This window comes from Diaporthe citri, assembly GCF_014595645.1.
Source record: "Diaporthe citri strain NFHF-8-4 chromosome Unknown scaffold_5, whole genome shotgun sequence".
Classification (NCBI taxonomy): domain Eukaryota; kingdom Fungi; phylum Ascomycota; class Sordariomycetes; order Diaporthales; family Diaporthaceae; genus Diaporthe; species Diaporthe citri.
Genome location: NW_025064850.1, coordinates 1,306,400 through 1,328,720, shown reverse-complemented (window position 1 = coordinate 1,328,720; position 22,321 = coordinate 1,306,400). Strand labels below are relative to the sequence as shown.

General features: G+C 53.5%; 8 protein-coding genes across 8 annotated transcripts; 4 read left to right on the top strand and 4 right to left on the bottom strand.

Moving 5' to 3' along the window:
* Window positions 1-1,970: 1,970 nt before the first annotated feature.
* INS49_011063 (uncharacterized protein) lies at window positions 1,971-2,675 on the top strand (the record flags this gene model as incomplete). The annotated part of the gene is made up of 3 exons (XM_043171782.1): window positions 1,971-2,141; window positions 2,215-2,344; window positions 2,470-2,675. The coding sequence occupies 3 exons, from the start codon at window positions 1,971-1,973 to the stop codon at window positions 2,673-2,675; spliced, it is 507 nt and encodes a 168-aa protein (XP_043023527.1).
* Window positions 2,676-4,026: 1,351 nt separating this feature from the next.
* On the top strand, window positions 4,027-5,248 carry INS49_011062 (uncharacterized protein; the record flags this gene model as incomplete). Its single annotated transcript, XM_043171781.1, has 2 exons — window positions 4,027-4,627; window positions 4,707-5,248. The coding sequence occupies 2 exons, from the start codon at window positions 4,027-4,029 to the stop codon at window positions 5,246-5,248; spliced, it is 1,143 nt and encodes a 380-aa protein (XP_043023526.1).
* Window positions 5,249-5,873: 625 nt separating this feature from the next.
* On the bottom strand, window positions 5,874-6,997 carry INS49_011061 (uncharacterized protein; the record flags this gene model as incomplete). The annotated part of the gene is made up of 2 exons (XM_043171780.1): window positions 5,874-6,251; window positions 6,287-6,997. 2 exons carry the CDS (start codon window positions 6,995-6,997, stop codon window positions 5,874-5,876), a joined length of 1,089 nt encoding a protein of 362 aa, XP_043023525.1.
* Window positions 6,998-7,980: 983 nt separating this feature from the next.
* INS49_011060 (uncharacterized protein) lies at window positions 7,981-9,854 on the bottom strand (the record flags this gene model as incomplete). Its single annotated transcript, XM_043171779.1, has 4 exons — window positions 7,981-8,189; window positions 8,269-9,047; window positions 9,149-9,648; window positions 9,702-9,854. 4 exons carry the CDS (start codon window positions 9,852-9,854, stop codon window positions 7,981-7,983), a joined length of 1,641 nt encoding a protein of 546 aa, XP_043023524.1.
* Window positions 9,855-11,345: 1,491 nt separating this feature from the next.
* INS49_011059 (uncharacterized protein) lies at window positions 11,346-12,327 on the top strand (the record flags this gene model as incomplete). Its single annotated transcript, XM_043171778.1, has 2 exons — window positions 11,346-11,940; window positions 12,131-12,327. 2 exons carry the CDS (start codon window positions 11,346-11,348, stop codon window positions 12,325-12,327), a joined length of 792 nt encoding a protein of 263 aa, XP_043023523.1.
* A 297-nt stretch (window positions 12,328-12,624) lies between these two features.
* Window positions 12,625-13,939, bottom strand: INS49_011058 (uncharacterized protein; the record flags this gene model as incomplete). Its single annotated transcript, XM_043171777.1, has 3 exons — window positions 12,625-12,762; window positions 12,845-13,443; window positions 13,762-13,939. 3 exons carry the CDS (start codon window positions 13,937-13,939, stop codon window positions 12,625-12,627), a joined length of 915 nt encoding a protein of 304 aa, XP_043023522.1.
* A 2,807-nt stretch (window positions 13,940-16,746) lies between these two features.
* Window positions 16,747-18,008, top strand: INS49_011057 (uncharacterized protein; the record flags this gene model as incomplete). The annotated part of the gene is made up of 2 exons (XM_043171776.1): window positions 16,747-17,817; window positions 17,883-18,008. The coding sequence occupies 2 exons, from the start codon at window positions 16,747-16,749 to the stop codon at window positions 18,006-18,008; spliced, it is 1,197 nt and encodes a 398-aa protein (XP_043023521.1).
* Window positions 18,009-18,600: 592 nt separating this feature from the next.
* On the bottom strand, window positions 18,601-21,408 carry INS49_011056 (uncharacterized protein; the record flags this gene model as incomplete). The annotated part of the gene is made up of 1 exon (XM_043171775.1): window positions 18,601-21,408. The coding sequence occupies one exon, from the start codon at window positions 21,406-21,408 to the stop codon at window positions 18,601-18,603; it is 2,808 nt and encodes a 935-aa protein (XP_043023520.1).
* Between the last annotated feature and the right edge of the window lie 913 nt (window positions 21,409-22,321).

Genomic DNA, 22,321 nt, shown 5'->3' with positions numbered 1-22,321 from the left:
GAGGATTGAATCTGGTTGAATTGGTCTAGACTTTTGACTCTATGGTTACTAGATATATTTGATGGGGCATTCTGCCCTTAAGCTAGGATACCCTCATAAAGGGTCAATGAGAGAACATTGGAAACGACTCTGAGCCACTCTAGTGCTATAACTGTAGTGTCTGTATGTGTTCTCGGTATCTGTTCCGTATTTCCTGCACGTTATATGCAACATTGAAGTGAGGCATGATCGGCTGGAGGTCAGGCGCAGTAATCCGGAGGCCCGTCCGTGTTCACTCTATGTAGTTGGACTGACGTATTATTTCTCTATCGACTTGACCGTAGCTTTCATAACATTACAAGGCGCTCTTTTTGCCCTGCTCCATTGTGCTCCATTGTGTCTGAAGACAGCTCCTGGCTGAAGCAGAGCAATTGTAGCGTGGTTGATATTTAACTATTACAAAAGCCCCCATATTTGGAAGCCAGTTCTGTGTCAACGTTTGATAATTACCTGGTTCTCTTGTCTCAGCCGTCTTGCTCTAGTTATTTTCATCTGCAAATTGCTGGGTAACGCTTTACTTGTTGACTGTGAAAGCACTGCTTCCCCAGGTACACATGTTGCCTTGATGAAAAGGGTGTAAGTCATACTGGATCCTCCTATTAGTTGATTGTTGTTTATGGAGGTCGGTCCCGGTTGGAATCCAATTTCCATTATGCGAACTTCATAATTCGCGTTGCCTTAGGAATGATGTTTTGTCTCATCAACCGATTACTGAGCTGCACGCTTTACAGTCGTCTCAAGCCAGCGAAAGTGGCATGAGCGGGTGCGTGAGTACCACGTGCTTGTTTTACATCTGATATTTCCCTTTCTGACATTCACATGTCTCGCCAAGGGTGCGGGCGGCCTCATTCGGTGCGTTAAGACACTCTTGAAAGTTATGGTTCAGGACCCTTTGGGGAGAGTACTTGGACAAGGGTAAGTGTTTCAAACACGCAGTAAACCCAACCCAAGGATCGACGGAAAAACAACTTGACGTCGTCATCCAAGCTGTCTACGATGTGTCACAAGTTTCCCTCGCTTCACTTTATGGTCTGTAACTTTGCCGATGGCCACTACTTGCCCAAGATCCCAGAAACGAGTTGCAGCATGAGATCGGAGTCTGAGAAGGCGCGTGCTTCAGCCATAGGGAGACAGCCGAGGTTTCCCTCATCATCCCTCTTCCTTGTCCCTTGCCTCCTCACCGGAGGCTTTCTAACAAGCGGACAAGTGTCCTGTTACGGTTAAATCAAATACGCATCGTCACTGGCTTCAAACGGAGCCATCTACTAGATGCACAGCTGACCGATCACACCCACAACTTATACTCGCCCTATCAATCATGGCACAACTGTAGAGAATGAGTTGGAACGTTGAGAAACTGAAATCTGTAAACATGTGAATGCCGGTAGCCTGACCACCGGTCACAAGGAAAATGAGCTGAAATCCATGGTTGATCCTTGACCTGGATTCTGCGGGGACGACCGCGATGTGCCGCCGCATGAACGGCAGCTATGTCGCGGATCCTTGGCTTTCCTCATTCGGCCTACCGTTGCGATCAAACACGCGCCTCAGCTCCCCCGCCGGACCACCATCTCCCTGGATGGCGCTCTCTGGGGGATACTACAGGACGCTGTGATCCTCATGTTCTCCAATGCCCACATTGGCGTAATGCCGACCTTATGCTTTATGCCTGAGATATACACAAGGAGCTGCATTGATCTTGGAGGCTGCTGCGGAAGTCTCGACCTCGGCATCGTGAGCCACATGTCGTGGGCACAAGCGGCGGCTCAGATGAAGAAGCCAGCTTCATATGATGAGTTGAACTGAAGAACATACTTAAGAGAAGTTTCTCCCACTAAGAAGCCTCTTGATCTCATCACCAAGCCGCAGTCAACACAAAACATCATTTCAATTATCACGAATCAAACCATTGCCCTTTTACAAACGTTAAGATGTCCGTCAAGAAAGTGCAAGGCCACATCGACGCTATCCAGCGCAAGCTGGAGAAGTCCATCAAGATCGCCGACAAGGGCCCCAACATGAAGCTCGGCGACGTGATCAAGCTCGGCCGCAAGACCAACTCGATTGTTTCTGAGATCAAGAAGAGCATCAGCGAGTACGATGTACGTCACAGCCATAGACACGCATGAAGTGTCCAATGAGCGAAAGACTTCAAGTGCTGACACAGTTTGACAGGGCGCCGATCCTACTCCTGAGGAGGCACAAGTGATCCTCACAAAGATGGAGAAGGTCGTCGAGTTGACGGAGAAGGAATTGGCAACCATAGTTCAGAACAAGCCTCGCATTGACGAGTTGCACGTTGGAGGTAGGTGGCTTTTGCGGAACACATGTTGCCTCCCATTTCCCATGCGTCAAACCTTAACACCATAGTTCTTTTGAAATGGGGAAATAGTGGCAAACCAAAGCTGCGACTGACCGTACCCGTCATAGGTCTGGTCAAGCGAAACTTGCTCAACAGCCAGGAGGCAGGGGCCAAATTCTCTGTGACCCTGAATGAGAAGGCCCCCGATAACCTGAAGCCTTCGGCTCAGGCTCTCGAGGAGAGACGCAACAAGGCCTTTGACAAGGCAGTTAGTGTCTTCGCCAATGCCCAGGGAGGAGAGGACCAGGCTGATGGAGAGGATGATTCGGATTAAGGGCTTAAACAGTCCTCCTCTTCGTTGAGAAGAAGGTTGTTTGAGACTTGATTGGGAATGATTGCATCTATGCATTGGCTAAATAGAGTAGCAAGTTGTCAAATTGAAGAACTTCGGCCAGAATTTGTGTTTACCACATGTCCAATTTTGTGTCGTGCCTCATTTACTCACCAATCTGCTCTTGTGGTGGGTGACAAATGGAATCTCCAGGAACACACCATTATATAGCAACAGTAGAATGGCTACGCAATTGCTCGAGAAGGACTTTCAATATATTTAAATTTCATGCTCCTGTGTTTGTCTTCCCAGAATTACTTCAGCCTGTACAATGTTAATTTGCGATGAATATTCTGACATAGTTCACTCTTCTTTCAGAACAGAAGGAGTAAACAGACCAATAGAGAATTACAACCTCGCGGAATATTCGATAGATCAAGTTCTGGCTACTCATCTTCTGTGGCTATTCGTGCCGAAGAAGCGTATAGACCCACGAGTTTTCAGAGTCCACCAGGTCGTACGGTTCGCTGCGGTCTAATGTGCAACATGCCTTGCGGACATCAAACAGTGACATGATGCTGCCAACGGATTTCTGTCAAACTTTAGAAGCTGTAGTTGCTATCTTGGTGATTACACACCACTATATATTTTAAAACTTCACGCCCTATTTGAATTGGCATTGTAGTGGAAGTCTCCGGTTTCCACAGTCCATCATGTAAAAGAGTGATTTGACTTATCCTAAATGCAGTTTGCATCGTTGAGCAGACATCTCTCTTCCTTAACATCTCTCGCATTTTTGTGCTCTTCGGCATTACGACACATGTTTACTGGCCGTGGTGAGATGAAGGAAGTGGCACCCCAGGACTGTAGCCCCTAACAGTACTAGTGCTTCTCAACGGACATGCTTGGACGGCCGAATTTATCCGCCCTTGGATGTGCCACACACGGTAATGAATGCATTTTATCGATTTCAAAGCGCTTATAAAACTCATCAGTACCACGGACGGAATTCGGTCAAATCAAAAGACATTTACTGTGCATAGGAACCACAACGCTAATGCACCAAGCGCTGCAACGGAGCTCAATCACGCCAATACTGCATAGCGCATCGCATTTAGGCAGCTCCTTTTCCTGCACCTATGGATTCGTAAGCAAGTGATGGAATCACGAATTTGATGATAAATACACTTGTGCGATATTCGGCCGAAGATGACGAGAGAGCCATTCCCAGGCTCAGAGAAAGCCGGTCATTTCCTAGAAGCACCGGAGGAGTAAGTATAACTAGGGTTGTATTACCATGTAATGGTTGTGTACCGTATTGCATTCCTATTCATTTGTCGTGAATAACCTGAAAATGGCTCCCGTTCGTGTTGGAATCATCGGCCTCTCCTCAAACTCAACCTCTGGCTGGGCTGCCAGAGCTCATCTGCCCTATCTCCTCTCGCCTCGCGGACAAGAGCGGTATCAGATTGTCGCCCTGCTAGGATCGACTGTAGAGCGTGCCCGCGAATCCGTTAAACATTTTGAACTCCCAAATCCCGACAAAATCCGCACATACGGCTCACCCGAAGAGCTTGCTGCGGACCCTGATGTCGACCTAGTCGTGTGCAGTGTGCGTGTGGACAAGCATTACGATACGGTTCGGCCGAGTGTTGCAGCTGGCAAGGATGTCCTTGTTGAGTGGCCTTTGACAGAAAATGCTGTCAGAGCAAAGGAGTTGGCAGATCTTTCCAAGAAAGCGGGTGGTAGGACGGCTGTCGCTATCCAGGCGAGACTAGCACCGTACATTGTCAAGTTGAAGGAACTATTGGCCGGCGATGCGATCGGGAAAGTTGTCAACAGCCACGTCAACATCAACGGGAAGCAGGAGGGCAGCGACGTTATATTCTCAGGTCTGGAGTACTTTGCCGACACAAAGTTTGGTGGAAACTATTACACGATCTGGTTTGGACATGGTGAGTCTCATGTCGCCCTGCCAGTGCATTATATGAATATGCTATGAAGACCATCGAGCTAGCCTATTGCCCTCCCCAGCTTGGGACCCCATCCAATACGTGCTCGGCGACGCCGAAGATCCCCATGCCCTGATACAGATTCAGAATCCCAAGATCAAGCTGCTGGACCGCCCGGGAGGCACCCAGGTGGGAGAAATACCTACAAATTCTCCGGACCTTGTCACCGTGACAGCATCACTGCCGGAGTCTTCATTCACTAGGAACGACGCCAAGCTTGTGGCCTCGTGGCGAACCGGACCAGCATTCCCGGACCCAAAGCAGCCATCGTGGGTCTGGACCATCACCGGCGAGAAGGGAAGCCTGCGCCTCACAAACGAGGGGCAGTACATCAACACCGGCGACGATGCTTCGATCGAATTATACGATCGGACGACAGGAGAGACCAACATCGTCGAGTGGCAGTGGCAGGATTGGCAAGCTGGGCTCCCAGGCCCGGTCAAGAACATCGCAGCTCTGTACGAGGCATTTGCTGAGGGCGACGAGAGCAAGTACGCGACGTTCGAGGACGCTCTCACACGTCACGAGCAGCTCGACTCGATGCTCGAGAAGTTCTTCAAATGAAAGTCGAACTGATGTGGACTGGCAAAAATGCCGCGGTTGGTTGAACACGGGGGTCTGTGTAAAATGCATTCACTGCATCTTTTGAAATTCTCAAAGAATGTACGAGCAGGAGACAGTTGACTGCGGCTTATGGGCTTGCTTTCTTCTTTCCGTCAAAGCTGTGGACGGAGGGCATTTTACTCAACTTCTAACAAGAGCAACAAATAATTCGCCAGGTCCAAGACGGTGCTCAAAGTAGGAGAGAATATCATGCTTTATAATCGTTAATGTAACTGAACGATTCAATGCCCGGGGACGTTCTTCAATGATGACAGCGGGCATGAGCCTGCACTGTTTGTGGAACTTCCCCAGAGAAGATCATCGCGCTCTATGTGTTTCTAGCCAGGGCTCTGAGACTATTTTGAGCTCTTTTAGTTCTTAAATAGCGCCACATCAAGGCTTAAATGTTGATGCAGGCAGTGTGCTTCCACATTTCAAACCCAAGGTAAGAAAACTGTCTCAATATTGTTCTGTCTGTTTGTATTCCTATTCTTAGTTTAAATCTCGGCGCGCGGGTCACCAGCTATCCTCGGGATGCTACCCGCAAAACTGCACCTGGGACCAAAAGTCCTCAGCTCGAATTCACTCAGTGTTTCTTAGCCGCTGGGAAGACAAGGTTCGCCCAGGTTGAGTGAAGCCAGTTGTGCCCAGTGACATTCGGGTCCTCCCCGATGAACCCGAGCGGAAAGCCTAGATCAAACTTCTTGACACTCTCCAGGGAAGCAATCTGTTCGTCTGTCAGGTGAATGCTGAGAGCCTGGATGTTGTCCTTCAGCTGTCCCACCTTCCTGCAGCCAATGATAGGATACACGTTCGGCGCCTTGTGCATGACATAGGCCAGCGCGATAGCCGTGACGGACTCGATGCCATGCTCCTTAGCGACCTTGAGAAGCCTCTCGGACATGAGTGTCTCCTCTTCAGTGAGTTCGGGCGCCCCGCGCAGCTTTTCCTTGCGCTCCTTAAGCTGACTGGCGGATTTGAGCGGCCACCTCCGAGCACGCTGAAGGGGGCCAGAGCCATTCCGAAGTGTCTGGCCATAGGGATGATGTCTCTCTCAAAGTCACGATCGAGGACATTCCAGCGTCCCTGATAGATGCTGAAGGGTGTCTTGCCACTTTCGTTGGCATACACATTTGCAGCACTGACGATCCAAGCTGGTGTGTCAGACACTCCGAGGTAGAGAACTTTACGCTCCGCCACCAGGAAGTGCATCGAGTCCATGATTTCTTTGACCGAGGTCGTATGGTCCCAGCAGTGGAGGTACAGAATGTCGATGTAGTCGGTCTGAAGCTTAGCCAAGGAGTCACGGAGACTCGTGTACATGGCACGCTTGTGGTTGCCCGTGTGGTTCGGAGCTGTGCCGGGTCCTCCCAGTCGGTAGGAGGCATAGTCCATGGTGTACTTAGTGGCAATGACCATCTTGTCGCGGTTCTGACGCTCAGCCATCCATTCCCCAATCCACTTCTCTGAGTCTTCATTCTGGTAATTGTTTGCAAGATCGATAAAATTGCCTCCTGCCTCGACAAAGGCATCAAGGAGCTTGAAGACTTCCTCCTTGGAGATGGAACCGGTGGCTTGGGACCAAGCCGATCCAAGCGACATGGCACCGAGCTGGAGAGGAGACACTCTGATACCAGCGCTTGAGGAGAGGACGCGGAGACGGCCCAGTTCCGTGGAAGGACTGGGAACAGGTTGAAAGAAGCCGGCCATTTTTTATGGGTCGTGAGTCAAGTATTTAAAAGTTAGCAATGAATGAGGTGTGTGTGTCTCGTTCGATGGTGAAAGATGTGCTTTTGGCTTCTAGATGATGAGCTCTGAGTAGCACAACCAGATCCCCAGCAATGAGGGCAATGGCTTTCTTTTATACTTCTCTGTGATTTAGAGAACTCAGGTAAACATGAATGCTGTTCAGCATTTCGGATTTCACTCATTCCAAGATAATTCTTAACTCCGGGCATTTCAGAGTTGTTGCCGTGAATCCTTTGCTCTATGCTCATGAAGCCGCGATGCAGCCTTGCACCAGAGCAGTTACATGAGATTCAACATGGCGGTCAACTGTCCAATCACCGTTGAGGAAATTCCAGGTCTTGAGTGTGCAGAGACCCATGTCTAGCCCTTGACCCGCCCTTGGTAATCCGCCGGCACGATTCGGACACTTTCGCTGGCTTAGGAGCGGCTTATGTCCAGGGCCTTAATGCCGGCAACTCCTCCATCCTTAGAACGCACAAGGTTACCATTCGATCTACTTCTCTCAACTGCCCTCAACACAAACAGGTCAACAGGTTGCATGGACTCACTCAAGCAGATGTCTTGTTTCTTTTTGTGTCATCGTTCAGTCTGTTCGTGCGAAGCTGCGTCAGTGTCGACGATCACGCCAGGACTTGGTGAAGGCCGTGGCTGATGGCTTGAACGCCTGTCAACAGTGTAATTGATTATGTGTCTCACAACCGTCAACGTTTTGATCAATTACACAAGCATGCGGCCGTGCCATCCTACTCTCCAGCCTGAGATTAACATCAGTCTGGCATGCCGGGCCATGTTGCAATACGAGTGCTCCCGAGTAAAAGCAAGGTATGCTACAAGAGTGGACAGCAACCGCGCGGGAATCTTGACCTCGGCGCGAGCTAGGTTCCGATGGGAAGAAGCGAATACCATCGGTTTGACATGCCCGTGAATCACAGACGACCTCCCACTCATTGCCTCTTCAGTACTCTTACAGGCATGTATTCCTTCGGATGCCCCGTTATCTCGTTGGGGAGGGCTCCCTGGTAGGCTTTGTCACCAAACCATTCCGGGTCGTCCTTGCTCCAGACGCTCGAGATATCAAAGTCACGAATCGTCATGGCCAGTATCGCCTTGAGCTCTAGCTGAGCCAGCTCCTGACCGATACAGTTACGTGGGCCTAGTTCAAATGGACCTTAACAAGATGTTAATGAATGGACCCGGGCACTTTTGTAGTTCATGGGGCACCTGAAACTTACGGAAAGCATTCTTGCGGACATACAAAGGCTCGCCCTCCTTTGCGAACCATCGCTCAGGGACAAGCTCGTTGGGCCGGGGCCAGAACTGCTCGGTGCGATGCTCTGCTATGCTGCAGGCGAAGAGCATCATCCCTTTTGTCGGGTATCGCAATCCAGTGTCCGGGTGCGTCAGGAAAAAGTCCTCGGAGCCTTGGCGGACCGTCCCGACGGGTGGGAATAGCCTCAGCGTCTCCTTGATGACCGCCGCCGTGAACGGCATCTGGTTCAGCAGCCGCGGGTTGGCGGATAGCCTGGCTCGCGCGGCAGTGGTGTCCTTTCCGAGCACCTCGTCGTGCTCAGCCCGGATGGCCTCCAGCGCCCGCTTATTTCTGTTCAGGAGGTGGTAGATGAAACACAAGGTTGAGCCTGTCGTGTCATGCCCGGCGAGCATGAAGATCTTGGTCTGAGAAACTGCAATTTCCACAAATGCAGGGTCTACCTCTGCAATGCCAGAGATTCCTTGCACTTCGTTGACGTAGGATTTGATCGCGAGGGACAAGATGGTTTTAGGCCCAGCAGAGTCACCCTTGTCCTGCGCGTGTTCAGCAACGCCGCGCTCGATCCTCGGCTTCACGTAATTCTTCATGATACGGTTGCTATTCCACAAATGGAAGCGCCGAAGAGGGTGCATCGACTTGAGAATATTCGGCGGGCTATGATCTGCGATGATCCAGCTGATGGCGTCTTTCAGTGATTCGAAGAACGGGTTGTTCCCGTTCTGACAGTGCAATCGTTGTCCCCTGAATAATGTCAGCAGCCTGCTGTGCGATCAAGATGAAGTCGCTGAGCAGTTGTGATCTTTCAGATCCTACCAGCATGGCTGCCTGCAGGCTGTACTCACAGTGTCGCTCGTCCGATGATATCACCAGTAGCCCGCATGGCTTTAGCCTCAAGCTGAACGACTTGACCACTCTCCGCGACATCACCCAGCCAATCCCGGAAGACCTGGATCTCTTCCAGGAAGGCCGGTACCAGGGACATCAAGTTCTTGACGGAGAATCCGGGGTTGAATATGCTTCTCCACATCTTCCAGACCTGGCCTTCCTGGTTGACAAGATCATTGCAGCCGGATAGGATATGGAATTCTTCGCGCATTTGACTGTGTTTAGGCCTTGAGTTGTCCTGGGTGAACTGCGCCATCATATCCGGATGGAAAACAGCCAACATTGGATGAGAGAACGGCCAAGTATCTAGGTAGAGAACTGCCTGTTCTGCGACCTCAGGGTACTCCTGGGCGAGCAGCAGTGGCATGCATTGGGGGTGGAGATCCGTCGGGTACTTGGCTAGTATCTTGGCTATTACTTCAAGATGTCCCAGCCAGAAGGAATGGGGGATCATTGGCTTCACTGCAGGTTAGCGCACGAGATTGAGACCCATATTCGGGCAAAACCTACGATGCCGTATTTCTGTGCTGCCTCCCTAAACAACGTCCGGACTTGGTAGAGCCGGTAGAAGAAACGGGCGATGACGAGGACCGACAGAACCGCGGCGGCGCGGGCGACGATGCCAAATGTGGACGCATTGTCAAGGAGAGCATTAGTCGCCATCGGGGCGCTGGTTTGTGGTCGCGCACGTCTCTCAGTCGTGCTGCGGAATCTACGGACCGACCTGGACTGTTTGTTTGCAGTACACGAGCAAAGGGGCACGCAACGGGAGGGGACGTGTTGCCTTTTGACTTTTGAGCGACGGGTCGGTCTTCATTGCCAAGCCCTGGGGATGCTGTTGGCGGTCAAGGCTTGATTTGACGGCCTGCCCCGGTCGACTGAACCGGGCTACAGGCCATGGATTTGCAGTCAATGACGGGGCCTTTGAGCTTTAACCAACAGCCCACATTTAACCTTGCGGCTACCCAGGGATAGGGTGTGGAACTGGGCAAGCTGGGCCGACACCCCTGGGAAGACTCGTGTCACCTATCCGCTGCTAGGAACAAAACTTGATTTACCAAGGGACAACAGCATAATAATTGGCCGTGAATTAGATCCAGCTTTATAAGCCCACGTATGTGCATTTAGAACACCTTTCAATCTTCAGAACGCTTGCTACCTTGACTTCATTTGCCGTTGCCGCTCGGACGGTTGCTTCGGATGATGTGAACTGTGAAACTTTGCAGATGGATCAAGTTGACGAACACTTGAAAAGAGGCACAACCTTGGCTAGCGCTGGCTCACTTGATGATTTGGCCTGTGAGCAACCTCGGAGGAGATCGAATGCACTTCGTATCTTCAGTTACCAACATAATATCTTAACAGCTGTTGTGCCCAAGACTCAGGCCCCTCACCCCATACTTTAGTCAGCTCAAGCTCGATCAACGCGAGTGTCACAGTCACACTCACCAGGGATTGGACTATCAGGCCAAGCTCTGTTTGGTTGTCCGTATTTGAGGCTTTACTTCATAGTGTCTCAAATCGCATTACCCTAGAACACAACTGAGAAAGTCACCTGGAGCTGCAATCCCCTTTCCCACGCGCAAAGCTTGCAATGGAAACATAGTGAGCCTAAGGGTCATATTCAGAAGTACTGGACAAAATGGCCAGGTCGTACATACAGCCGATGGTGATAGACAGGATCTGATGGCTGACGAGAATGCTATCAATAACACCTCATCGGGCCCTTTGAACAGGGACGTAAGACCGTAATAAGCAGAAACTCATAACTCATCAGAAAACGTTAGTCGGAATGAGAACATATTGTCTGCAAACCGGATCATGCGGTAAGTTAACAAGCGGCACGCCTGCTCGACATTCTGTATGTAAAAGTGAAATCATGCCCTTCTTTGTATAGGCTCATTTCATTTCAGTGTTCATGACACAAGGACGAAAGCTTCTAGAAGCAATTGAATCCAAGTGTTAAGAAATCAGGCATTGATTGCACCCAGCCGTCCGTCATGCAAGTGCGGTTACATAGCATGAAAAAGCTGCATAACATCTTGAACCGCTCGGAACGTACAGCATCGCCCGGTCCAAAAGCAGCTGAATTAGTGTCGATCATATCAATATCGAGAGGTGCATCCTGCATTCAACTAATTCTTCAGTCGAACGATGGATCCACCAGTGCGTCTGCCCCTCATGGCGCATCGCGCCAGTGCTTTTCTGGGCGACAAATTTTCAACAGACCACGTTTTCTCCCCTCTTCATACTGGCGAGCCCCATGTCCTGAAGGTGCAACGACTGCACAACTATCTCACAAGTGCGAACGAAGCCGCCGAAATGCGCCTCTCAACAAATCTCCGTTCTTTGGCTGCTTGCAGTCTTGTAGCCAGCGCAGTAGCATCCATACCCCAGCGCGACACCGACTGGGCGAGCATCCGGTGTCCTCAAGACTCCAAGTCCACCTTGCCCACGCCAACATACGGAGACACCGACGCGGTCTTCACAGTATGCACCGAGCAGCTCATCGACGCCCCACTCGGGCTCGTGTACGACGCCCTGATCGACTACGGCTCTTATCACCTCTGGAACAGCTTTGTTGTCGACGTGGAGCTGTCCCCCGGCGTGAAGACGCCTGAGGATGTGTACGTTGATATGCCGATGACCCTCGTTACTTGCGGCATTATCCCCCTCGTCAACACCACAAGCGACGAGGTTGTGACGGTGCTTGATAAGAACCTGCCTACCTGGAGGAGCAATGTCACTGGTAAGCGGCTTTCGGACACAATCTTAACCCCCTTGAGAAGAAACTTCTCCCATCTGCAGCCTGTAGCTCGAAGGTTTCATCAGTCGACAGGTTGTTAGACCGGCTATGACCACACTGTGGCCTGGCCCTCCCTGCACTTATATAGAACTACCTCCTCAAGTTCTCTTATAACTAACACTAAATTCTATAGTGCTCGGGGCACTTATCGTTGCAGAGCACCCTAATGTCCTGGTGGACGAGGGCGGTGGTGTCACAAGATACGTGTCGTACGAGACGTACTACAAGAACCCGCTTATCGTTTCGCTGCTGGCTGCGAGGCCGACACTGCAGAGGCTGTTTGGGCAGCAGGGGAAAGACCTCAAGGCGTACGTTGAAAGTCTGGTTTAAGAAGCGAAAGTCAACATGGGATGGAAAACCTGGCACAATTTATCGGAGGGGCTCAGTGGATGAAAGAGTGTGTCACAGACAGAAGCAATTCCAAGATCAGAATTTTGATCATTCATCTATACATTTACTGTAATGCAGTGGAGCTCAAGCAATTACATAGGGATGTGCTATATGAAACCGCAACGCCTACCCGATGCGAGCATTGAACCGCCATGTCCAGTGCACACTCACATCAGAAACGACAAGACCCCCAACTGAGATGCCTTGCATTCCGGTCCCACCCATGACGATATTGATTTACATGCACGCGGCGCCGTCAATGCCGAGAACCTTGCCGTTGATCCACTCGCCATCCTGCGAGGCGAGGAAGCAGACGACGCGGGCGATGTCGATGGGGAGACCGACACGGTGGAGCGGTGACCAGCCGGCAGCATACTAGGAAGGAAGCCGGCGTTAGCCTATTTGCAGGTTTCTTTGTTGGATGATCTGGAGGGGGAAAAAGAAAGAAAATGCGTACCTCATCGACACTGTCGTCGTCGAGCGTGGTGCCGCCGGGGATGTACTCCCTGCAGACGGCGTGGTACATGTCGGTCTTGATGCCACCCGGGGCGATGGCGTTGACGGTGATCTTCTTGTCGCCAAAGTCGATGGCCATGCAGCGCACAAAGGTCTCGATGGTGCCCTTGGACCCGGAGTAGATGGAGTGCTTGGGGACGCCCTTGGCCTGGCCCGTGATGGAGCCCATCATGATGAGGCGCCCTCCCTCCTCGAGGTTCTTGTAGGCCTCGCGGGCGACGAAGAACTGGCCGCGGGTGTTGATGCCGAAGACGCGGTCGAACTCCTCCGGGGTGACGTCCTTGACGTGGCCGAAGGAGACGACGCCGCTGTTGGAGCAGACGATGTGCAGCTGGCCCCAGACCTGCTTGGCCTGCTCGAACAGCGACACGATCTGGTCGACGTCCGACACGTTGGCCTTGATGGCCACGGCGTCGGACCCGGCCTCCTTGATGGCGGCCACGACCTCCTCGGCAGACTCGCTGCTGTTGGCGTAGTTGACGATGACCTTGGCCCCGCGGCGCCCCAGCTCCTGCGCCATCTCGCGGCCGATGCCACGGCCTGGGGGAATCACGTCAGCATTTGCTTTCTTACTTTTGCATTCAAAAGACGTCCGTGGCTATTTCTGGTGAGGAACTGGGCGGTGGTACCGAGCGGCTGATCCCTGCCCGCTCAGCCGGTCCCTAGTGCAGGACACTCAGGCCCGACCGGACTTCCCCACCCGCCGTCCGGGCCCGGGCCTTGCAGGGGTAAGCTCCCGTGGGCCGAACTGATGGCTGGGCAGGATGCACGCAATGGCGGGAGGGACGGCCAGGAGAGGGATATCGGATGGGAAAAAGGGACCCAAAAATCTGGGTCGGCTAAGGAAGTTTAACTCACCAGCACCGGTCACCAGCGCAACCTTGCCCTCGAGGGAGGCGGATGCCAGACCCAAGGGGCCGGGAATGGCATTGTATTTGCCCTTCTTCGCGGGCGCGGGTCCGTCTTGGAACTCGACGTTCGCGCCCTTTGATCCGTTGATGGGAAGGGGGGTCTCTTCTGTCAAGCCGGGAGCCATTTTTGTGATGATGTTGTGTGTCGTGAGAATCTGTGTCCAAGTGGTGGAAGGTTTCGCTTATTATTAAGTCGCAAGTAGTAGGTAAGAGGACGCTCTTTGGGTATCTAAGTCGCGAGGTGAATGGTGATGCTCTCTCCTCAGATTCGGGGGATGCAAGATGGTCGATGGAATATATATCCCATCGACATCGTCATCCGCCCTGCCGCCCGGACTGCAGGCCCCAGTCCCAACCACACGGCACCTTCGGACATTGTTGGAGATACCGGCGCACGAGTAATCTGGGAGAGCGCCCAGCTGCTCTCGGTCGCCGTGCCGGTGCAGCCCACTCAGGGGGTCTCTCACCAAGGCCTCCAAATCCGCAGCTGGGGCCGGAATCACACTTGGGCTTTGACGACGCTCGACGTTGTGTGCGAGTCTGTTCGTCCAGACTAATGTCTCGCCGGCCCATGTTTCAAAACTCTGCTCATCGTCAGGGACCCATCAACCGAAGTCTGCCGTTGCGTTTCCACCAGGAACCAACACCAGGGCGCACCGTCCTCGCTAGTGCTCCGGTGTCCCGGACCCAGCGCTCAGACAATGTCCGTCACCGACTGGCCCAGCTCCGGTATCAGCTCCTCCCATCCGTCGGCAAGGGCCACCCGAACAGCAAACTCGGTTACCACGTAGGCGATACTGTCTAGTGCAGTCCCTGCTAAATCATTCTAGAGGACTATTCGCCTCTTTTCTTTGTTGTTGTTTCTTTCAAAACACACGGCCCCGCTCAGGAGCAGTAACGGGCTTGCCGGCTTCTACACTCACTTGTCCGGGCCCAAGCTTTTGGAGAGGTCCGGTGCGCGTGGCCAAGACTGCGCGCATGCTCAGGCGGCTGGTTCATCCTTTCTGCCTGTGGCGAGCATTTACAGTTCCTCGGACCAAATTTAGCCCTCCTTCTCATTGGTATACTGATATCCCATTGCATTTTAGCCTAAGCGTACTACTCTGCCCTACTCCCCACAAGCATTCAAGTACATTAATTCTGAATGATAGGATGAAATACCTTCTGCGCTTTATTTACTAAAGATGCTGTCAAGTACTCCCGCAACATGCTACGACTATTTCCTGAGCCCGTTGTCAGCTGTGGTTGCACCAAATCTATCAAGTCTACAATCCACTTCGGCCGTCCAATCTGCTCTTTCCAAGTTAAAGACATGTTGATACAGTCTTACTTGCTTGATCAAGACATGGACAAACAAATCACGATGTATTAGAATCTGCAAACATGCAGTGATACACGACGAGCCTGCACAAGATACTGCCAATGCTCCCCACTTCACACACAGAGAAGGCACCCTCATAGTCCGTCCGTCGGTGTCCAGGAATGTACCAGCAGCATACGGGATTTGATCAAATCCATCCCGCAAGAATGCATCCTGCCAAGAGTTGGCAACAGTAGATGTCCGCAGCTTCAAGGACACATCCTTACGCGTTGGGAATCGGAGCTGATTCCAGCCGAGATAGTAGCGTGCGGTTGTGGAAGTATCAAATCGTGAGGGCGCAAATTCGAGCAGGCCAAGATGTGGATGCATTTGGGGATCCGTGGCGTGTTCACTCATCATCAAAGTGTATTTGCGGACTTCGCAATCGCGATCATGGCACTCAAAGCATGTTTTTCTGTTGTGTTCAACTGCCAAGTCCGCGGTGAACTGGCTCCGGGGGGCGCCTTCATGTGGGTGCGTGGCAACGTGAGGAATTTTACCAAATGTAAAATTAGAGTCTGGACATGGGATTCAGCCAGGGATTCCAGTTCGGTGCGATCGTGTGGTCTGCCTACCTAGGCAATGTTTGGAGATGTTTAGAAACGTTTGGGCTCCCATACGCTGTGCGTTTGGATGTCTGGGGACAAACAAGTTTTCTTCCGTCCGACCATGCTCCTTCTGAATCAAGTCACTGCTCCACTTTTCTCTTCAATAAAATGCTCATTGTACAGTCTTGTGCTCACTTTCTCTCGTACGTCATCCTTAAAAGTGCTTGAGGAATATGTGGATGGAAATGCTCGCATCGCCGGACACAGAGGGCCCCCATGCCAACTAGTTCTTAACGGGTGCGGCAGCACATTTTTGACGATTTACTTTCCAGACGTGGCATTCGCAATGAGCTCAGATGAGAATTTTGGGGGCCAGCTCTCGACTGCAGCCCTGAGCTGCCTGCCTGTTTGTGACGGCAGGAGCGAATGGGCTAGACTGGCTAATTGGGATCAGGTCCACCAGCTGCTTGCTGTATGCCTGGCCTCAACAAAAGACTGGAAATTTCTCAATGTACCAATCTTTTCACAATCTGATGTTGGGAGTTGAAATGCCTCGGCATCAACAGATATCCTGTGTGTATCAGTTGGCGCCTGCAGCTCCTTCCTGCAGCCTTACATTGGCCCCTGTCATCGGGAACCGAAGTACGGGCGACCTATCGACTAAAAAGTGGACTGGCATGTAATTTGGGTCTTTGTCATATACTTGCTTTGTAATTACCACATCCCATCCCTCAGAGCCCCAGCAGCTGACAAAGTACACCGGGTGGTTCGAGCCAGCACAACAATCAGCTGTTGGAGACAGGAAGGGAGTTGGTAAGGTGTGGATCAATATTCCTTCACAGGCATCCAGAAGACAAGGCGACGTCGCATGGAGTGGGCCGCACTTGGATATATATGTAGGTAGCAGTACGGCAACTTTCCTTGTATATTTGACTCGGGACAAGACGCCACGAGCAACTATCAAATTCCGTCTCCTATCCCGCTACACACACCTACGCCCAATTTCTGTCCCAACACCAGCACCATGGCACTCCCCTCCTTCGAGGCCCAGATCTCCAAGGCCCTCGCGGACAACACCATCCCGGGCGCCGTCCTCCTGGCCAAGTCCAAGGACGCCAAGGTCAACTACGCCCAGAACTTCGGCCCGTGGGACGAGACCACCGTCTTCCGGCTCACCTCCATGACCAAGCTGGTAACCTCCGTCGCCGTGGCCAAGGCCATCGAACAGGGCCTCGTCGCTCTCGACGCAGACGTCGCCGCCCACCTGCCCACTCTGGCCGCGCAGCCCATCCTGGCCGGGTTCTCGGAGGCGACGGGCGAGCCCCTCCTCAGGAGGCGCGAGAGGCCCATCACCCTCAGGCACCTCATGACACACAGCTACGGCCAGGCCTACACGTTCCTAGACCCGGAGCTCACGGGCCGCTACGTCCAGTCGGCCGGCCGGGACCCGGCGCTCAACTCCATCCTGGGCCAGAGCAGCGTCGACGACACGTTCGCCTACCCGCTCGTCGCCGAGCCGGGCGAGGGCTTCGCATATGGGCCGGGGATGGACTGGGCCGGCCGCCTCGTCGAGGTCGTCGCTGGCGTGTCGCTCGAGGAGTACATGCGGGCTCACATCTTTGCCCCGCTGGGCGTGGTCGGGGGCATCACGTTCTTTCCCGCGCGGAACCACCCGCAATACCGGCAGAAGAGGGCGGCGCTGTCGATCAGGGACGGCGGGACGGGAAAAGCGGTCCCCGCGCCGGCAGGGGCGGCCGGCGTCGACCCCGCCGGGGTGGAGCACTGCATGGGCGGCGCGGGGCTGTTCGCGGACATGGCCAGCTACCTCAAGGTCCTGGAGAGCATCCTGGCCGACGACGAGAGGCTGCTGAAGAGGGAGACGGCTAGGCTGCTGTTCGAGCCGCTGCTCAGCGATGATGGCAAGGACCGAGCCGCGCTGGTGGATATTTTTCGGAACCCTGACTTCGTCGTTGGCTGGACGCCCCAGCCTGCTGAGGGATACTCGTGGAGCCTGGCGGGCCTGGTCACGCCCGGCGGGAATGCGCACCGGAGGAAGGGGTTCTTGCAGTGGAGCGGGGCGTACAACTTGTCTTGGGTGAGTTCTTAAGGGGATTACTGCTGATAGACTGATGTGGATGGGTGCTGACATCTGTGCTGCAGTTTATGGACCGCGAGGCTGGATTGACGGCCCTGTTCGCTACAAGCTTCTTGCCGCCTGGTGACGCGCAGATAGAGGAGCTGATGAAGGCATATGAGCTGGGTCTGTACGAGCAACTGGGGTCATAGGAAGAGTTTCCTCAGCCGTGGGAAAGTTCAGAGAGAAGCGGCGTGCTGTGACACAGGGAGACAAATTGCTTCGACAGTAGATGGCGTCAATCACGAAGGACGATGAAGCTCGGAATAAGTCGTGATCAGATTGTCCTCATGGACGCATCAACATACCACCGCCTTCAGGTACCGGCTTCCAAGTCCCACCACTTCAGACCAAATAAGATAAGGGACGGGCTGATGTACACAAGTGCCCATGCGAGAAAGAAAAAAAAAACGAAGATCCCTCCTACCCACAAACATGGAATCGAATCACTGAACACCACCCCGACGCTAAAGTGATGTGGTACAAGAACACTGGTATGATAGGGGGAAATCTGGTGCAGGGTCTAGAGGCAGTGTGATATCAAGAGCAGAAACAGACGACTGGAAAGCGCGGGAAACAAATAGCAAACGACAAAAAAAGCAGCAGCGCTGAGCCAAGGGGTCATGGGTATCTGTTCAGCGCCTTTTTTTTTTCTTCAAAAGTGCACCTCCAGACCCCATAAATCATCCGCTCGAAAATCCCAGCTTATATGATATTCCCCCGTCGGTTGCGGCAGTCACTCACTCAAGGAGCTGCCTTGGCGGCGGCCTCGGGCGAAGCCGCGGGCTCGACATCCTCCTCCAGATCATCAGTCTCATCGATCTCTTCTTCTTCTTCTTCCTCGTATTCGCCTTCCTCAAACTCCTCGTCGCCCTCGGGAATTCCATCCTCTCCGATAGGGTCATCGGCAGCAAGTCCGTTCATTCTCTCCCACACCTCCTTTCTGATGCGCTCCTCCCTGGCGACCCTCTGCCGTTCGAGCTCTTCAACGCCGCCGCTCTTCTTGAGTTTACCCTCCGTGACAAACTCGACGAGCTCCTTCTTGATCGGATTCTGGTTGCGGGTCTCGAGCTCCTTCTGGCGAAGCTTCTCTGCACGCTCGATCGCCTCCATGCGGTTTTCGTGGTTCGGCTGCAGAGCTCGCACCTCCCCCAGTACGCCCTCCTTCGCCTCTGACGGGTCAACGAGGGTGTTCTCCTCTATGTGCTTCAGGCCCCGCGAGAATTGGCGTGACACGGTAGCATTCGCTTGCCCGGCATTGGTATCCTTCATCTGCTCCTTGGTGGCCTGCTCCACGAGCGCAAACGTCTCGCTGGCCTTCTCCAGGTCGTCCTGGAGGTCAGCCACCAAGTCCTCCATGAGTTTGACCTCGTCCCGGCCGTTGCACACGTCCTCGAGCTCCTTCTCCCAGATCTTGGTCCAGATAGGCTTCTCGCGCTTCATGTACTCCTCCATCTTCTTGAGCTCCTTCAGGGCATTTGTCATGTCCTTGGCCACGGTCTCAAGCTGGCGTGGCAGCGGTCGGACACCGCGTTGCACCACATCCTTGCGCAGGTCCTCCACGAGGTCTTGAAGGTCGTCAACCTTGTTGACGAGACGATCAGAGTCCGTGTTGAGCTGTTTCCGCCCTTGCTTTACGTATGATGATCCTGAACCTCCGTCGACATCGGGGAGCGATGCCTTGGCCGCGGCAACCTTGACGCTGTTTGCCTTGTTGCGGAGTAGAGTCATAGAACCGTCGACCTCGGACTGGAAGTTGGTATACATCTGCCGGAGGACAGCCAGATCCCGGCGCAGAGTCTGCACCTCAGCCGCCTGGCCACCCTTAAGCTTGCGACCAGTGCCAAGTGCAGTATTCCGGGGAGAATCTGCTGGGGGACTTGGCGGAGCGGCTGCGAGCCTTGCAATCTCCTTGGCCGACTCTTGTTGTCGATCGGACACGCGCTGCAGAGCGGCGCTTTGATCTCCGACGTCCTGCTTGATGGTTTCAATAAGTTGCCGGATGGATCCCAGCCCGTCATCCACGTGCTTCTTGACTTCGTCGAGCGCTTCCACGTTCAATACGAGAACGGAACGGTCCTTGATGTCCGCCAGATCCTCCAGCTCATGTCGCACTCCAGAGACCGGATCTTGAATGTAGATCTCGGGCAGATCCGCCCCATTTGCATGAGTATTCCAGGAGAACTTCTCGATGAAGGCAAGTTGCAACCGGCCAATCGTCAATTCGCCGTAACCCCCTGTGAGTACGAACTTCTTGACTCTAGACTTGTATTGTAAGAAAAGGGTGAGATCTTTCGGTGGCGACGCTGGAGGTGACTGGTCGAGCATGAAACTTTTGCCTTGCTCTTCCGGGGTGGGAGTCGCGGGCTTCGGCTCCACAGCCTTCGCTTCCTCTTTGGTCTCCGTCCTTGGGGTGATATCACCGTCGCTAGTTGCCATCGTTGGTACAACATCTGGCAAGGGTCCTTTCAAAGTCGCACTCGGTTTGAACCTGTCTTCGGGGGTCGGGCTTGGTGGTTTTGGCGCCTCTTTCTCTTCAGGTGCCTTGTTCGGTTGACGCTGGGGCGAGGAGGGATCCAACGCCCCAGGTCTCGCGCTCAGTGACCCATCGTTGTTCTTCCTTCGCACAGTTTCCCTCGCTTGGACAGCTCGCATAGATTCCCTAACCTCAGGTCTTCCTCGGTTTGGTATTGGGCCAGTCTGCGTTGGCATCATAGGAACTCCAGTTGCGCCGCTTCCCAGATGCTTGGAGATTTGGTATGCAGAGTATCTTCGAGATGCACGACGCTCCAAGTCTCCCCCTCTTTGCAGTGCTGCCAGAGCACTCTGCGTCGATGATTTGGGCGGAGGTGGCGGCGGCGGGAAAGAGTCCAGCTCCTCAGGCGCCGCAGGGGTTGGAACAGGGTCTTCGGACGGGTATGGAGGAACAACGGGCATGCTCTGCATGGTGTCGCTCGAGAGGGAGGACTTGTCCGAGACGGTCGCCTGAGATTCATCTCGCTGAGACTGAAATCGCCGGGGAGACCCATTCGCCTTGACCGTGTCGTCCGTCCCACGGCTACTGGCCGGTCGATATCCGTTTTCAGACAAGCCCTCGTTCAGCATCTGCGATAGACCCCCGGAGTTGCTTCCCTGTGTACTGGTGCTCGTGACGCGGCCATTGGAGGACTCGGGAGCTCCATTTTCCTTGTCACGCGCCTGCTTCTGTCGTAATTTTTGTTGTTTCTTTTTCAACCCGTGAAGCAGATTTATGATTATATCTCTTATCCTTGGCAAGTACTTTTCCAGGCTCTCGACGCTCGCCTCCTGGCTCAGGGTCGCCTCGAGAATATTTCGCAGAAGTTCAGGGACATTGCCGAGGTCGGAGGTGTCGACGTTTATCGCTGTGAAGGCCCGACAGGCCATATTGAACTCGTACCCAAGCCTGACGTAGACGTCTGACACCTGCGTGTCGGTTGCTTGGCCCCGGGACCATTGTGTCAACGTCTCGAGGAGCTGTTTCGTGGCGACAAGGAGGTGGGTGACGCTCTTCTCGATCTGAGACAAGGGCATGGCGGAACTGCTACTCGAGGTCTGTTACGAGGCATCAAGGGTCAGCAAGTGGTTGACATATCCGAATTTGAAGTCATGGCAGCACGCTTTGAAGCGAGATATAGCCTTTAGCCGTGCGAAATGCTTTCCCCCGATGCGTCACCACAATGTGTGACCGCTATGCGCGACGGAAACGAGCATGGAAGACTGCGGGCCACGGCTGGGATAAGGGGAGGATTGACTAACACTCGGTCGCTTCGAACTGCTGCTATTCCTCTCGCTGCTCTGGTTCGACCTGCTGGAGGCAGTCGAAGCGCGAGGCTGGACGCTTCCTGCCAGGCCGACGGCGGGCGATATGGATCGCAAAGGGACATTAGGTGGCGGCCCTGGCTCTGCACCTGGAGAGCGGCGCAAAGACCGTTGCGAGGGCCCTGGTGCCTGCATGGTGACTGTATCTTCTCTGAGTGACTCCCAGACCGGGACTTCCCCCTCTTCTGCTCTATAACTGGAGCCGATGGATGTGTAAAGTTGGACTGTGAGGACCAGATGGTGTTGAGGGAGGAGCGTCGAGATCAGGGCCGAGGTGAGACAAGGCCAAGCTCAGGTTGAATCGCAGGTTGGGTTCGGATGCAGTTGGAGCGGAGGCGAAAGAGTCGGTAAAGTCGGAGGCAGGTAGTGGGGTGGGAGCAGGTCAGGTACGACGGCCGGGTTGGGCTGCTGCTGCTGCTGCACAGTGGGATCTCGATGTGTTAAGTGAGGATGCCGTGATTGACGATCTCTGTCGGGGTGGTTTGGTTTGGTTTGGTTTGTCGAGGATGTTGTTTCTGGTTTCTGGTTTCAACACTGGGCGAGGCACGGACTTTCCCCTGCTGTCATGCCAGGGCAAAATCCTTGGAGACACGAGGAGCCAAACTCCGTACCTGAGCCTGTGCCG